Below are 16,978 nucleotides of genomic sequence, written 5' to 3'. Positions count from 1 at the left end.
GGTGAGCTGGTGGGAGGAGAGGGCCTGGGGCCTTGGGGAGCATGGGTGAGAGTTTTGTTTTTGAAAAATAACACTTTTTAGATTTTTTGCTTGGTACTAAAGTTATATGTGCTTAATGCTGAAAATTTTGGAAAGAGAACAAGAAATGCACAAAGTTAGGGGAAAAAAAAAAAAGGAAAGTAATAATAAAATCCTGGAATCTGAATGAATAGGTTGTAGTTAAGGGTGGTGGTTGTTATGAGGTGCTGTCAAGTTGGTCTGATACAACAGAATGAAACACTGCCTGGTCCTGTACCACCCTCACAATCATTGTTATGTTTGAGCCTGTTGTTGCGGCCACTGTACAAGTCTATCTCCTTGAGGGTCTTCCTTTTTTTCGTTGACCTGCTACTTTACCAACCAGGATATTCTTCTCTAGGGACCGGTCTTTCCTGATAACATATCCAAAGTACGTGAGAACAAAGTCTTGCCATCCTCACTTCTAAAGAGCATTCTGGCTGTACTTCTTCCAAGACAGATTTTTTTTTTTTTTAATAACTTTTATTAAGCTTCAAGTGAACGTTTACAAATCCAATCAGTCTGTCACATACAAGTTTACATACATCTCACTCCCTACTCCCACTTGCTCTCCCCCTCTTGAGTCAGCCCTTTCAGTCTCTCCTTTTGTGACAATTTTGCCGGCTTCCCTCTCTCTCTATCCTCCCATCCCCCATCCAGACAAGAGTTGCCAACACAATCTCAAGTGTCCACCTGATATAATTAGCTCACTCTTCATCAGCGTCTCTCTCCCACCTGCTGACCAGTCCCTTTCATCTCTAATGAGTTGTCTTCGGGGATGGTTCCTTCCAAGACAGATTTGTTTGTTCTTCTGGCAGTCCATGGTATATTCAATATACTTTGCCAACACCATAATTCAAAGGCACCAGTTCTTCTTTGGTCTTCCTTATTCATTGTCCAGCTTTCGTATGCATGTGAGACAATTGAAAATACCATGGCTTGGGTCAGGCGTACCTTAGTCCTCCATAGTTAAGGGTGGAGGAGGGCATAAAGGCAATCCAGGTGAGGGGAACTGCACGAGTAAAGACATGGAAATAGGAATGAGCGTGATATGTGATGTGTGTGCACGTGTGTGTGTGTGAGAGGGAGAGAGAGAAAGAGAGAGAGAGGAACAGGGAGGTCAGGGAGCCCAGCTTCACTAACATGGAGGCTTCAAAGGCACTCCCATTTGAGCACCAGGCGGAAACCAAGGCCCAGGGCTGTCCCAGAGTTGCTCAATGTCCCAAATAAAGTGGAGGGTGGGCCCAGGCTAAGAAGAGCCTGGAAACCCAGCCAGAGACACTAGGCTGAATGTGATAGGAGAGAGGGAGCTGATGAAAGCACCTAAGTATGGAGGCCTGGTGCCTCTTGGGGCTTTAACTCCCAACCCAGAACCTGACTCTGCAGGGGAGGACGGTAGGGGCAGGGCTCCAGGGCCACCCTAGCCACTGACCTGCATTTTGCACAGCTGGAGGCAGCAGATGTGGGCAAGATCTACAAGATCCGGCTCGGGCACACAGGCGAGGGCTTCAGGCCCAGCTGGTACGTGGATATGGTGTGGCTGCGGCACCTGGTAGTGCGGGAAGAGGACCTCACACCTGAGAAGGAGGCCTGGAAGAAGAAGGAGAAGGATAAGCTGCAGCAGCTGCTGAAGAAGGAGCGACTGAAGGCCAAGTTGCAAAGGAAGAAGAAGAAGAAGAAGGGCAGTGATGAGGAGGACGAAGGGGACGAGGAGGAGGAGTCCTTATCCGAGGAATCCTCAGAGGAAAAAACGGAGGAGGAGAGTGAGGAGGAAGAGGAAGAGGAGGAGTTTGGGCCGGGGATGCAGGAGGTGATTGAGGAGTACAAGTTCGACGCCCACCGCTGGCTGGCCCGGGGCAAGGAGAACAGTGAACTTATGGTGGAGCTGGTGCCGGCTGGGCGATCGGGTCCTGAGCGTAAGCCTGAGGAGGGGTCAGACAGTTCCCCTAGAGGGGTCTCAGGGGTGGGGCCTCACCAAGCTCTCCTCTCACATGGAGGCCCAATAGGTGGCCACCCATAATGGTTCCCATGTAACTCTACTGACCTGTGTCTGAAATATCACCATTAGCAATTCTCCATTTGGGGTTAAGCATTGCCTTTGGCCTGAGGATCTCAGAATGAATCAGTGACTCCGGAGGAGCCCTGATATAACTTGATATAACTAAATGTGGCCAACATAAATTGGAAGCGTTGTTGAGGGCAAATTTTGCCATGACTCTCAGCCCCTTGGGCTTCTTGGTCAAGGAAAGTTTTGGGTAGGAAGAAGGAGCGTTCAGTACCAGTCTGATGTAGATGTGTTCATAGGTCCTTCCTGCTCCCAGAATATAGCTAGAACTAACAGACTGTGCTTCAAGTCCACTCCATGGCCATGATATCCTCAACGCTGCCTCTTTCTGTGTCCCTAGCCAATACCTACAAGGTCCAGGTGATCACAGGGAATGTGCCCAAGGCCGGGACTGATGCCAATGTCTACCTGACCATCTATGGCGAGGAGTATGGGGACACAGGTGAACGGCCTCTGAAGAAATCGGACAAGTCCAACAAATTTGAGCAGGGCCAGGTAAAGCATGGGCTTTCTGGGTGGGTGATTCAGACTCAGACACAGGAGTGGTGCCTCTCAATCATTCCCTCATCAGCCCAACCCAGCACAGGGCCTGTGGGTGTCCAGCAGTGTGCTTTGCTAAGTTCAATCAGATTTTGTGTAAGCACCCACTCTGTAAACACCAGCTCTTTGTGGTGAGGGTATAAGCAAAGCACAAGTGGGATTCTGGTCCCATGGAGCCCACAGGCTAGCTGACCCACAGGAACTAGCCAGAGAATAGTATTAGGTAGCAGATGCTCAGGGACTGAGAGGGTGGACCAAGCAGTTAGGGCTGTGAGTATCAAGGAGGAAGTGCTTATCCAAGGATGGCGCCTAGGGGAAAACTTGGTGGGAAGGAGCAACTTTACACTGGGCCTTGGTAGATGAGTATATGCAGATGTATAGAAAAATAGTGAAGGGTATTCTCAGAAGATGGACAGAATGTGCTAAGGTGTGCAGGTGGAAATGTGGAAGCCAGTCTGAGGGGCAAAGAGTCTTCTAGCTTGGCCTTGGTCATTGCTAAGCCATAGTGGATGGTAACCAACCAATTGCTGTTGAGTCAACTCCGACACGTGTCAGAGTAGAAATGTGCTCCATAGAGTTTTTTTGTGTGTGTGATTTAAATGAAAGTTTACAATTCAAGTCAGTTTCTCATATAAAATCTTATACACATGTTATTATGTGACCCTAGTTGCTCTTCCTACAATGTGACAGACCACTCCTTATCTCCACCTGTGTTTCCCGTGTCCATTCAACCAACTCCTGTTGCCCTCTGCCTTCTCAACTCACCTCCAGATGGGAGCTGCCCACATAGTCTCATGTGTCTGCTTGAGCTAAGAAGCATACTCCTCACCAGTAACACTTTATGTCTTATAGTCCAGACTAGTCTTTGTCTGAAGAGTTCGGTTCGGGAATGGTTTTAGTTTTGGGCTAACAGAGAGTCTGGGGACCATGACCTCTGGAGTCCCTCCAGTCTCAGTCAGACCATTAAGTCTGGTCTTTTCACTAGAATTTGAGATCTGCATCCTACTTTTCTCCTGCTCCATCAAAGATTCTCTGTTGTGTTCCCTGTCAGGGCAGTCATTTGGTGGTAGCTGGGCACCATCTAGCTCTTCCAGTCTCAGGCTGATGAAGTCTCTGGCTTATATGGCCCTTTCTGTCTCTTAGGCTCATATTTTCCTTATGTCTTTGCTGTTCTTCATTTTCCTTTGCTCCAGGTGGATAGAGACCAACTGATGCATCTTAGATGGCTGCTTGCTAGCTTTTAAGACCCCAGATGCCACTCACCAAAGTAGGATGCAGAACATTTTCTTAATAAATTTTTTAATATAATTTTTATTGTGCTTCAAGTGAAAGTTTACAAATCAAGTCAGTCTCTCACACAAAAACCCGTGTACACCTTGCTACACACTCCCAATTAAAAAAATTTACTCTCCCCCTAATAAGACAGCCTGCTCTCTCCCTCCACTCTCTTTTTGTGTCCATTTCATCAGCTTCTAACCCCCTCCATCCTCCCATTTCCGCTCCAGGAAGGAGATGCCAACATAGTCTCAAGTGTCCACCTGATCCAAGAAGCTCACTCCTGACCAGCATCCCTCTCCAACCCATTGTCCAGTCCAATCCATGTCTGAAGAGTTGGCTTTGGGAATGGTTCCTGTCCTGGATCAACAGAAGGTCTAGGGGCCATGACCACCGGGGTCCTTCTAGTCTCAGTCAGACCATTAAGTCTGGTCTTTTTATGAGAATTTGAGGTCTGCATCCCACTGCTCTCCTGCTCCCTCAGGGGTTTTCTGTTGTGTTCCCTGTCAGGGCAGCCATCGGTTGTAGCCGGGCACCATCTAGTTCTTCTGGTCTCAGGATGATGTAGTCTCTGGTTCATGTGGCTCTTTCTGTCTCTTGGGCTCGTAATTACCTTCTATCCTTGGTGTTCTTCATTCTCCTTCGATCCAGGTGGGTTGAGGCCAATTGATGCATCTTAGATGGCTGCTTAATAAATTTTGTTATGCCAGTTGACTTAGATGTCCCCCAAAACCATGGTCCCCAGACTCCTGCCCCTCCTACTCTGACCCTTGAAGTGTTTGGCTGTATTCAGGAAACTTCTTAGGTTTTGGTTTAGTCCAGTTGTGCTGACTTCCCCTGTATTGTATGTTGTCCTTCCCTTAACCTAAAATAATTCTTGTCTACTATCTAATTACTGAATACCCCTCTCCCTCCCTCTCCATCCTCATAACCATCAAAGAATGTTTTCTTCTGTGTTTAAACCTTTTCTTGAGTTCTTATAATAGTGGCCTCATACAATATTTGTCCTTTTGTAGCTATTTCACCCAGGATAATGCCTCCCAGATTCCTCCATGTTATGAGATGTTTCACGGATTGATCGTTGTTCTTTATTGTAGCATAGTATTCCCTTGTGTGAATATACCGTAATTTGTTGTTCCATTCAATTATTGATGGGATCTTGGTCATTTCCATCTTTTTGCTATTGTAAACAGTGCTGCAATGAACATGGATGTGCATATATCTATTCTTTAGCGAAGTGTCTGTTCATATCCTTTTCCCATTTTTTGACTGAATTGTATTTTTGTTGTTGAGATTTTGCAGGATCTTGTAGATTTTAGAGATTAGACGTTGATCGAATTTGTTGTAGCCAAGATTTTTTTCCCAGGCTGTAGGTTGTCTTTTTACTCTTTTGGTGAAGTCTTTGAATGAGCGTAAGTGTTGCCACTCACTTATCAGGTCCTGGTGTTGTCTGCTTCCTCCTGAGCATGTAATGACCCACAGTGGTATTGTCCCTGTTCAGTCTTTTCACTCAGGCTTAGCACAGGACCTGCTCATAGTAGGTGCTTAATAAAACTTCATGGTTGAAGGAGATTATGTACACACGTGCACACATGAGTGCACTGTCTCAGTGTATAGCCAAGCAATGGGTCCCGCCTGTCTACCCACTCACAATATAAATACTGGGTTGCAGCCAAAGTGCCTTTCCTCATGGTCACCTTTGCCCTTCTACTCCTCCTTCCACCTTCCTGGACCGCACAAGAGTAAGAAGTTCCCTTAGTGGGAGTAGGTTAAGAAGACAATAACCCATTGCCTTGGAGTTGATTCTCCCTCATAGAGACCCTACAGTACGGACCAAACACTAGACTAAACAAGTGCATTTTCCAAGCCCACACCACTGGCTGCTTTAGCTCTTACAGTGGCCTCAGGCTGCCCCAGCCCTGGGGAGGGTGGAGCTGTTGGCAGATGGGAAGGGGACAGTTTTCACCCCTCTGAGCTTCGCTCTGACCCCTCACAGACAGACACTTTCACCATCCCCGCCATGGACCTGGGGCCCCTGACGAAGATTCGGATTCGCCATGACAACTCTGGCAACAGAGCAGGCTGGTTCCTGGATAGAATCGACATCACCGATATGAACAACGAGATCAAGTGAGTGGCGGGGGCTGGAGGGCAGGGAGGCAAGTGAGGCCATGCCAGCCACCATGCCTTCCACTAGGAGAGTGCACTGAAGAGATGGCTGGGCTGGTGGGGGAGTGGCTGGGATGTCTGCCGTGGCCACCAGGGGGTGTTGGCCCATGCTGCTAGCCAGGTGGGCGTTAACCTTGCTGCTCCCCTCTCACAATATATGACAGTCTGGTAGAGAGTCAGTCCATTCCAGCTCTTGAGGTCAATGCAAGGAGGTCAGACATGCTCTGCCTGCTAGACCTTCACTGGCCCAGTCTCCATGCCCAGCTTTAGCTTAGCTATCAATCTCTCCATGTACAAAATAGCTGCCACTACTTGGTTTTAATGTTCTAGACTGGAGGTCAGTGAAATTTTTCTGTAAAGGACCAGATAGTATTTTAGGCTTTGCAAGTCATTCAGTCTCTGTGGCAGTTATTGAACTCCACCATTGTAGCATGAAAACAGCCACAGAAAATGCATAGACAAATGAACGTGGCTGTGTTCCAATAAAACTTTATTTCTGGAATTTGAAATTTGAGTCCCATGTAATTTTCACATGTCAGGAAATATTGTTCTTTTGATTGTTTTTCAACCATTTAAAAAGGTAAAGCTCATTCTTAGTTGTGGGATGTAAAAAAACAGGTGGTGGTCCTGCTCTAGGCTCACAGCTAGGTTGGGGGGTGGGCGTCATGCCCTTCTGACGGGTGGAGGAATCAGGCCCCAGCGAAGTGAAGCCACAGCCCCAGAGCCAGTTTGTGCCAGAGCCGGGACCAGAGCTCCAAACCATGTGTAATCTGGTGCATTTTCTACCAGTAGGCTAGGTTGCCTCTCAGGCTAAGGGGGCCAAGGGCAACAGAGATGAAAGAAGGCCCGTGATGTGGACAGAAGCAGGACAGAAGGAGGCAGAGAGAGAAGCAAGCAAGATCTGAAGAGGGTTGTGAGGCTGCTGAGGGCCTTCCAGGACCTGGTATTTAGTGGGTGCCAAGTGAATAGATATTTGCTGAATTAAACCAATTTCTTGGTCTGTATCCTGCTGTCTCTTGGAGCATGCCCTGTTGCTAGGCTCACTCCATATCTTACTTACCCTTGTCTCACCATTCCAAAAGAACACTCTGGAAGAAGACCATGAGGCACAGCTCACATACAGCCCCATGTCATGTTTTTCCATGAGGTCACTGTGGTGGCATGTAGGATGGGGGAATAAATACCCCATGTCTTGGAACCAGGGTCTTGGCCTGGGGTCTGTTCTCTGCCAGAAACTCACCAGGTCACCCTGGACAAGTTGCTCCATCTTTATGGGCTTCCCTTTCCTTTGCTATTAAATGGGCTTGGTGATGCCAGGCCAGCTTACTTCTCAAGATACTCTGGAAGTCTAAGGAATTTAAGTTCGGAAAGGATAAGGTGCTGCAGAAGTGTAAGACTAGGGACAAACTGTGACCATAACTGGCTTCCCTGCACAGCTCAGTTGGGGTCAATTATTCTGATGCATCGACTTGATGTTTCTGGGCCAGCCCAACAATTTTCAAATTAGTGTTGCTTTATTGTTTAATTGTTTATTTTCACATCTGTCTCTACTTGTCCTTTTTCATTAGCCTTTAAAAATGTTAGGTGTTCTTACCTTTTTTTAAAAAAAAAAAAAACATTAAAGGACTTGAAAAAGAAATCCTATTGGAATTTTCATTGTTATGCCATTAAATGTACGTATGGAGAATTGCATATTTAATTAAGTGCACCCACCCAGGTATACCTTTCCATTTATCCAAGTGTTCCTTTATGTTTCTCGGGAAGCTTTACAATTTTCTACATGTAGCTGCTATATGTTCTTGTTAAGTCTATTCCCAGCTATTTTATATTTTTATCATTCTTGTGAATGGAAGCTTCTCATTACTCTTCTCTCCCTCTCCCTTCCTTCCTTTCTCTAAGCCTACCTTCCCTCATTTCTCTCTCTTTCCTCCTCATCCTTTTTTGTGGGCATTGCTTGTTTATGCATTGTTTTTTCCTTCTGTCTTGAAGCAGCAGTAAGTGGCCTGTGATGAGCCAGTTTCAACAGCCTTCAGGCCAAGGGCTACCCTGAGCAAAGCTTGCTTTGGGAGATGGACAGAAAATTACAGAGGCTCAGAAGAAACAAAAGCAGGATAGTGAATTTCCTCTCTCTTGAAGAGACACCTTCCCTAGCAGTGTCTGGAGCCTTCCCCCACGCTCTCCATGACCTTTATTAGCTCAGCAATATGGCCTTTGCAGGATTCAAAAGGATTAGTGAACTCTGACTACATCCATCAACCGCCTCTGACCACGTCAATGGCCTCCATGAACTTGATATTCTTGACTCCTCTATGCCCTTATACCACTTACCTGGTCCATCGGCAGATCTGAGTCTCTCCATCTTCATCACCACCACCCTGGTAGCCAGTGCCTCCTGGCTGTTTCCTGTGCTTCACTCGAAAACAGTACCAGGTGTCATCAAGTCGACTCCAACTCATGGCGACCCCATGTGTGTCAGAGTAAAACTGTGCCTCATAGTGTCTTCAATGGTTGGCTTTTTGGAAGTAGATTGCCAGGCCTTTCTTCCAAGGTGCCTCTGGTTGGACTTGAACACCAACCTTTTGGTTAGAGCCCCAGTATGTTAAATATTTGTACCACCCAGGGACTTAGCTGCTCCACCCAGACCCTCCTATTGTCTACAGCAGTGTGATGATGAGGATCAGGTCAATCCTCTGCTCACAAGCCTTAAAAGCTCCCATTTCACACGGGGTAAGGGTCGAAGCACTTCCAATGGCCTACACGGACCTCCATGGTCTGCCCCACACCTCTTCCTTCCCTCTCTAGCCTCATCTTCCCTTGCTCACTCCTTGCTGTTCCTTGAGCCCAGCAGACATGGTCCCACCTCAAGGTCATTGCATTTGCTGTCGCTTCTCCCAGGCACTCTCTTCCCCCAAATGGCTCACTTTTGTAATCTCTTTAGACGGGTCTCTACTCAGATGTCACCATCTCAGTGAGACTGAGCATAGCCCCCTCCCAATCCCACACCTCTGATTCCTCTTTCTCTGTTTATTTTTCTGCATAGCACTAATGTCATCTGACCTACAATAAACTGGTGTATTTAGTCATTGTTCATCTCCCTGCAATAGAATATAAGGTCATTGTAGACAAAGACTTCATTGGTTTTGTTTACTGCTGTGTCTTCCCCAGTACTAAAAGAGCACCTGGCACACAATATGTGTACTATAAATACTTATTAAATGAACTAAATTATGATTGATACATTGATTCATTTGTTAATGCCGCAAAGAGTTGTAAAACACGCCATGCTAAGTGCTAGGAATTGAACAGTTGACTCAGAATGATGCCCCCTTTGAAGGGTGAAAAACTGCACAGAGCCTCACATTCCTTTAACGAAGGACTCTGCCGTTCCAGCTTTTTACAAGATTGTGAAGTTGGGAAAATTTATCTCTGGACTCCTCCTGCCTCCTCTATCCTGGGAGGCCCCACCCCTTGGCCACCATGAAAAAAATGAGAGTCCAAAAAAAGTGTCAAGTTGATTTTTATGTTATGGTCATGTCACTTTTGGACTGAGGAGATGCTGGTCTTTCCTTCACTCCCTACTCTGCCCAGACAATTCCTGAAACCGTTGGTTTGGCTTAGGCAACACTTTCTAAGAGGGATCTTAGGAAAAAGAAAGTACATCTTCAAGGAAACAATGATGGCTGATTAAGAAACCTAGGAATTATTTCAGAGGAATGTTGAAGGAGAAAGTGAGGACGTTTCACCTGGACAATGTCTTTAAATTCTATTGATGTGTACGTTAGGGACTATGGACTTGGCAATGAGCAAGACAGACACCATCCCTCTGCTCATGGGACTTACAGTTTGCCTAGCAGGTGAGACACACAATTAAATATACAAATATATGCTCCCTGGGCAACCTCTTCCATTGATATCACTTAAATAACCACTTATTTGAAACAATTTATTTGAAAATAATGCATATATATATATAACAATATATATATATATATACAGTATGGAGCCCTTGTGGCATAGTGACTAAGCATTCAGCTGCTAATGAAAAGGTCAGGAGTTCGAATCCACCAGTTGCTCCTTGGAAACCCTATGGAGCAGTTCTACTCTGTCCTGTAGGGTTGCTATGAGTCTGAATTGACTCGATGGCAAAGCTTTTTTTTTTTATACACAATATATGCATATATATGTGTGTAATCTCAAGTTTATCAGTCGGAATAGGCTAGGTTCTGCTAAGTAATAAATAGCTCTAAAATCTCAGTGTCTTATTATTTCTTGGTCATACTACATGTCTAAGGTAGGGCATCAAGGAGTCCTCATTCAATCTGATCATTCAGGGAGCCAGATCAATGGAGATTTTCCCTCAACATATGTTTCCATGATCATCCTTATTGTGAAAAGGGGATGTGACAAAGTTGTTGGACTTTTTTTTTCTAACTTTAATCTGATGAGAAAATGTTCTCTAGAGATCTTGGGGGTTGAAGAGTGTTGAGACAGAAAATGTCTTACAGATTATCTCACTCAGCCTTCTTGGTGATGAAACTTAAGCTCTAGAGATCACACACTTTGTAAGGGGCAGAGAAGGGACACAAATCCTAAATTCCTGAATTCCAGACCCATGCTTTTTTCTCTATGGCACTCTACTAGCATCACCACTTTACTTGGCCTTGCTAAGTGGTATGGTGGGCATATCTGGCCCAGAGCACCTGCTTGCCTCTTTTCTCCTTAAAAATTCCCTGCCCCCTCCCCCTCCCCAGGACCCAAAGACCTGCTGGAATAGGACTTATTCCTGTGGGAGGAAGGGGAAGGGGTCAGTAGCCCCAGTCTCCTGCTAAACCCTAAGAGTGTGCTCGTTGGCTGTGTGGGGACAGAGACTAAATGCCCAGCACTCATGCCAATCCTGGCTTCTGCTCTGATTCCATCTGCTCAAGGAACAGGTGCTGAGAGGAGATCTGTCCATGATGCTGCAGTTATGTGCATGTTGAGGGGCTTTAAGGTCTCAGCGAACGTATCTCAGGGAGAATAGAGACAACGCTCTATGAAAGCCAGACTCTGTATGCAGTCATCTCTTTGTAGACGTGGTGGGGTTATGACTCTTCCCTTCTTTTTCCCTTTCCCTGGATATGTTTCCTTGGCTCTTTCTTTGTGTGTCTTCTTCCTCTGCCTTTGTCCCCCAACTTCTCACACTCATTGTCTCTGCCTTTACCCTGACCTCACTTCCTTCTTTATTTCTCTCTCGCCCTTAATTGCCCATAATTTAGAATGAAAACCTATTATTCATATGTTATTTTATTGAAAAAAATGTTAACTTTCCCATTCATACATTTAAAGGCTAGGAAGTGGAACAGTATACATTTCTCACTTAAATATTAAGTGAATTGCAATTTAATTTATATCACTCTGGATTGAACACTTCCTGTCCTTTAAATCCATGTCCATCAATGTAAAATTGCCTCCATCCCATCTCACCTGAGCCCAAGGACTGAGGCAAAGCTCTCTGGTTCTGCTTCTCTAACACTTTGAGATTTAGAGTCAATGAGAACTGTGGGAGAGATTGTGGGGCTCAGGTGGAGGTGAGACATTCAACCTCTGCTGCTCCCGCATCTACAGACTATGGCCAGTTCCTGAATGGCCCTTATGTACCTGGGCAGGGATGGGGAGGAGGGCCAGCTGGGGCAGAACTGCCCCAACTTAGAGATGGACTGCACTCTCAGACCCTTTGAATTGTTCTGGGAGCTTAGGGGCCCAAGGGGAACTCTCAATCCCACAGTCTCCAGAGAGCCCAGCCATAGGCTGAAGAGAAAGCAGGGTAAGCAAAATAATAATAATACCAACAGTAATATTAGAAAATTCTTACCCAGAGCCTACCTTGAGCCAGCTATCTTTATAAGTACTTTAAATTTAAATGCTTAACACATTTAATCCTCACAACAACCTATAAAACAAGTACTAATAGCTCTCATTTTACAGAATGATAAACTGAAGTACAGAGTCAGGTTGCCAGATAAAATAGAGGACTCCCTGTTAAAGTTGAATTTCAGAGAAGCAACGAATAATTTTTTAGTGTAAGTATGTCCCATCACACATAGGACATAGGTACATTAAAAAATTATTCATTATTTATTTGCAATTTAGCTAGGAGTCTTATAATTTTATTTGCTAAATCTGGCAGCCCTGGTGTAGAGAGGTAAATAAACTTTCTCAAGGTTACATATCTATAAGTAGCAAAACCAGGATACAAATATGGACAGTCTGGCTCTAGAGGCTGAGTTTTTAATTACCGTATCTGTTGCCTTGCTCATCCCTGATTCTGCCTTCCCTTCCTGTCTAGATGCCTCCACTGTGCAGGACTCTGCCCCTACACTGAGAAGCCTGACTTAGACCTCCCCTCCAGTGACTGTCCCAGTTACCAGCTGTGCCAGCTTCTTTAGCCCCACTCTTTATCTCTTCCAAAATCAAAATCATAATTGAGTAATTCTGTTAAAATCCATTAATTCCACAATTATGTATTGAGCACCTACTATGTACAGCATTCTCCGCTAAATTGGCTCTGGATAATAGATTAATTCCAGAAAAGTCTAGAGAGACCCACAAACCCCTCCCTCCCCTTTTAGATACTTCCATTCAATATGACCCTGATTGAAGGTCTACTATGTACCAGGCTCTGTTACCACGGGCAATCTCAATCAGGTGTCTGGAGACAATGTCCACACATTTGTTTTCTACCCCAGGCAAGTCACTCTAATGAGGGGGTTCCCAGGCAGGGTAGGATGGAAGGGCAATGCCATGCGGGGCAGACAGAGGAGCATCTGGAGCCCCATGAAGGGTGTCTTATTTCTCAGTCCATGACAGTTCCTGCATGAGACCTTCCCAGAAGGACATTCCTAATCTTCCCCCCTCCACCCCACAGGTACTACTTCCCGTGCCAACGCTGGCTGGCAGTGGAGGAGGACGATGGCCAGCTGTCCAGGGAGCTGTTGCCAGTGGATGAGTCCTATGTGCTGCCTCCGGAGGATGAGGAGGGTGGGCGAGGTGACAACAGTCCCCTCGACAACCTGGTCTTGGAGCAGAAAGGTGTCCTAAACTCAGCTGATTTTTTTCCTCTAGCATACTTCTTCACTCCTAAAGGACATCTAAGGACCTACCCACCCTAGATCTCCATCTTCCCTCCCTCTCCTGTGGGATATGGGCACTTCCTCTTCTGCCAATATATCTGTACTTCCCTCTCATTCCTTCATGGATAAGAATGGGGAGGTGAAGTGGGGCATATTTCCACTTGTCTAGCATAAATTACATGAGTTGTTGTCATGAATAGGCTACGATAGAAGAATGGAATGGAATACAGCAGAGCAGAGTACAGTAGAGTAGGTTAGGGTAGGGTACAGTGAGTTGAGTAGAGTAGGGTAGAGTAAAGTAGGGTAGAGTAACGTAGTATAGAGTAAATAGAGTAGAGTAGGGTAAAGTAGAGCAGAGTAGAGTATGGTAGAGTAGAGTCTGGTAGAGTAGGGTATAGTATAACAGAATGGATTGGGGTAGCTGGTTCTGATTCTGTCCTGTGTCTTCCCCTCCAGGTACACTATAGGTTCTCCATACATTTTTGTCAAGGGAAAGAATGAATAGTAACCTTCAAGTGGTCTATGATGCTTGAGCTTTCTTCCCAGGAATTCACATCCCTGAAACTCCTCCTAGCCTGGAAGAGTAAGACTGGGGCCCCTGGCTAACTAGCCTTTGACTTCTTGCAGTCACCTCAAGTCTCCCCTAACCATTTAATCAACTCAGTAGATTCAAGAATTTCTGTGTGGGTCAAAGTTAGGGGAGAGTTCATCTCTACACTCAGGAAGTTTCTAGACTAAAGGCTACTACAGGACAACACATGCCATGAATAAAGCAATTCATAGAAATGGTCAGCTTGAACATTATGTATTGCAGGGTTCACAGATATAAGAATGAAGGGGTGGAGGAAGAGTTGGAGTGAGGGGGTCAGATGGGGTAAATCAAGGAAGTCCTCCTAGACAAAGTGGCTCTTCTTCCTCCTCCCCTCTTGGGAGGAGCAACCTACCACTCACATCTCCTCTCCTGGCAGATAAATCTACCACATTCTCAGTGACCATAAAGACCGGGGACAAGAAGAATGCGGGCACAGATGCCAATGTCTTCATCACACTCTTTGGCACTCAGGACAACACTGGTAAGAAAGCAAGGCAGGGCCAATGTTCACAGTGTTCCTCCCCAGGGAGACTGGAAGACTCAGAAATGGTTTCCAAGGAAATCCTGGTCATGTCTCTGTCTCTTGACAGATTGCACGCAACCAGAAAGGCAGGTCCTTTTTCCTGATTATTTCCACAGGAGGTGACTTGCCTACCTCAGTTGTGAAAGTTGGTTCCTTGGGAAATTCTTCCTGCATCTCACTAAGTCAGTCCTCCTGGACCCCAGCTCCTTGCTCTCTCTCAAGTCCTCATAGGTGTTTTTACCACCCTTCACATGTGTGGAAGCCATGTAAATCATCTGTCCTTCAGTGTCTTCCTCCCTAGCTCATGGTGCCCAATCCAATTGTCAGTGTTTTCCCAGGCCTTTCTGAATGGTTTTACCATTTTCTGTGCCCCTTCTGGATGTGCAAATCTGTTTGCCTTTCAGAACCCCAGTCCAAACCGTGCATGGTCTCTTCTATGTATCTTCTGCCAGAGCTCTTCTTCCTGTTCTAATAGCAGAGGTAGTCCTAACCCTAACCCCATCCCTAATAACAACCTGGGAAATGGTGGCTTCTCCCAACCGCCAGTGAGATGCAGCCAATGAGTTTCATGGTACCCTCAGTATGAAATGCTCAAGGAATCTTGGAATCACTCTGGAACCTCTGCCCAGGGTCTTGGAGAGGGTGACATTTAGTGTTGGGGTCAGCCATTCAGATAGGTCATCTGTCCAGCCATTTGGTCTGAGTTCAGAGAGGAGTCAATCCTTCAAGCAGTCATCATGTATTTGCTCAGAAGCCAGTAGGTACAGAGCACTGTGCCAATCATTGTTGAAGAATGGTCATAAACTCTATCCTCAGGGGCTCATATCTAATACAATGGTGTGGTGGCAGAGAGCATGGGCATGCTCTGGGGTATGACTGATTGGTTCAAATTTTGGCTCTACCACTTATCAGCTGTGTGACCTTGGACAAGTTGCTTAACCTCTCTGTGCCTTAGTTCCCTCATTTGTAAAATGTGGATGAAACTAGTATATACCTCATGTTGTTGTTCTTGTTAGGTGCTGTCAAGTCAGTTACAACTCATAGATACCTACGTACGACAGAACAAAACACTGCCTGCTCTTGCACTGGCCTCACAATCATTGCTATGTTTGAGCTCATTGTTGTAACCACCGTGTCAGTCCATCTTACTGAGGGTGTTCCTCTTTTTTGCTGACGTTCAACTTTACCAAGCATAATGTTCTTCTCCAGGGACTGCTCTCTCCTGATAAGATGTCCAAAGCATGTGAGATGAAGTCTCATCATTCTCCCTTCTAAGGAGCATTCTGGCTGTACTTCTCCCAAGACAGATTTATTCATTCTTCTGGCAGTCCCTGGTATATTTAATATTCTTCTCCAACACTGTAATTCATACACTTGTACCTCATAGAGTTGTAAATTTAACAAAATTGAATTTATGAAATGTTTGGGACAAAGCAACACTTATAACTTTGAATTATTGTTATTAATTTAATAGATATGATAAGTCAGGTAGTGTATAATGAAAGAATTATAGCTTATAAAAATATGTGGTTACAATAATCACTGAACCATAGTCAATGAAATTGATGGGCTCTAATAACTGCTTTTCTTGGCTGAGGGCTTTCTATGTATTAGGCACATTTCTTAGCACTCAACTGTCTTCATCTTATTAAATCTTCACATCAATCCTATGGGACAGGAACTGAGTCCACCCTTTTTCATGTTTGAGGAAACCAAGTCTCAGAGACAGTAAGTAATTTGCCCAAGGCCACCCAGGTGGTAAGAGCTAGGTCTAGAACCAAGGTCTGTCTGTCTCTCTGTACACTTAAACCACTCTCCCAGGGGTCTTCTGGATATCAGAAGACTTCCTGTATGAGGTGGGCCCAGAGACTAGACTTTAAGGGGTGAGGGGACTTACAGGAAATGAGGTATGTGCTGAGGCAATAAGGGATGGTGATAACTCTGAGCATTATCACCATTTCAGACAGACACCCCAGCCAGAGTCCCAGGACACCTGCTGAATGTGAGAGGGCTGGTGGAGGGGATTTGAAGCCATCCCTCCTTCTGTAATCCATGAAAGAGTCTCTGGAGAATTCCCACATGCCCCATACCCACAGGGCACCTACTGGTTCCCCAGGGAGCCTGGGGAGAGTCCTCTGTCATGGCTCCCTCTCCATGTGGAGGAACGTGGCCAGTGTGGAAGGAGAGCAGACATTGGAATTCAGGTCCCAATACTTTCTCCTTGGTGATATTGGATAAGTCACTTAACCTCTTGGTGTCTCCCTTTCTTTAGATACAAACTGGAGATAAAAACACATACCTCACTAGATTATTTTACAGCTCGATAAAAGAACACACAGACAAAAAAAATGCCAAAGGTGCAAAGGTGCCCAGTGGATGGTAATTGCCTGGTCTAAATTTGATGGACTTTGAGAAATTTGATCATTATAAGGAGGGACTCCAGGGGTGGGCCAGACCAGGTTAAAAAGGCCTCAGGTCCAACCAGTCATGTTGGGGTCATTTGATCACAGGAATAACCCTCCTGAAGTCCTCCAAGACCAACAGTGACAAGTTTGAGAGGGGCAGCATCGAAATCTTCACAGTGGAGACGCTGGATCTGGGCGACCTGTGGAAAGTCAGGATTGGCCATGATAACACAGGTCTGGTTT

The 16,978-nt window shown here is 45.6% G+C and overlaps 1 protein-coding gene across 1 annotated transcript in view; it reads left to right on the top strand.

The window, feature by feature from the left end:
- Positions 1–16,978, top strand: part of LOXHD1 (lipoxygenase homology PLAT domains 1) — a 186,099-nt gene that overhangs the window by 109,023 nt on the left and 60,098 nt on the right. Inside the window, exons 19-24 of the mRNA XM_049901744.1 lie at positions 1,505–1,973; positions 2,463–2,617; positions 5,934–6,067; positions 13,011–13,174; positions 14,184–14,288; positions 16,841–16,969. Of these exons, the coding sequence (XP_049757701.1) occupies positions 1,505–1,973; positions 2,463–2,617; positions 5,934–6,067; positions 13,011–13,174; positions 14,184–14,288; positions 16,841–16,969 (1,156 nt within the window). The remainder of the gene's footprint in view (positions 1–1,504; positions 1,974–2,462; positions 2,618–5,933; positions 6,068–13,010; positions 13,175–14,183; positions 14,289–16,840; positions 16,970–16,978) is intronic.

This window comes from Elephas maximus, chromosome 11 (assembly GCF_024166365.1).
Source record: "Elephas maximus indicus isolate mEleMax1 chromosome 11, mEleMax1 primary haplotype, whole genome shotgun sequence".
Lineage (NCBI taxonomy): Eukaryota > Metazoa > Chordata > Mammalia > Proboscidea > Elephantidae > Elephas > Elephas maximus.
This window is presented reverse-complemented; position numbering and strand designations above follow the sequence as displayed.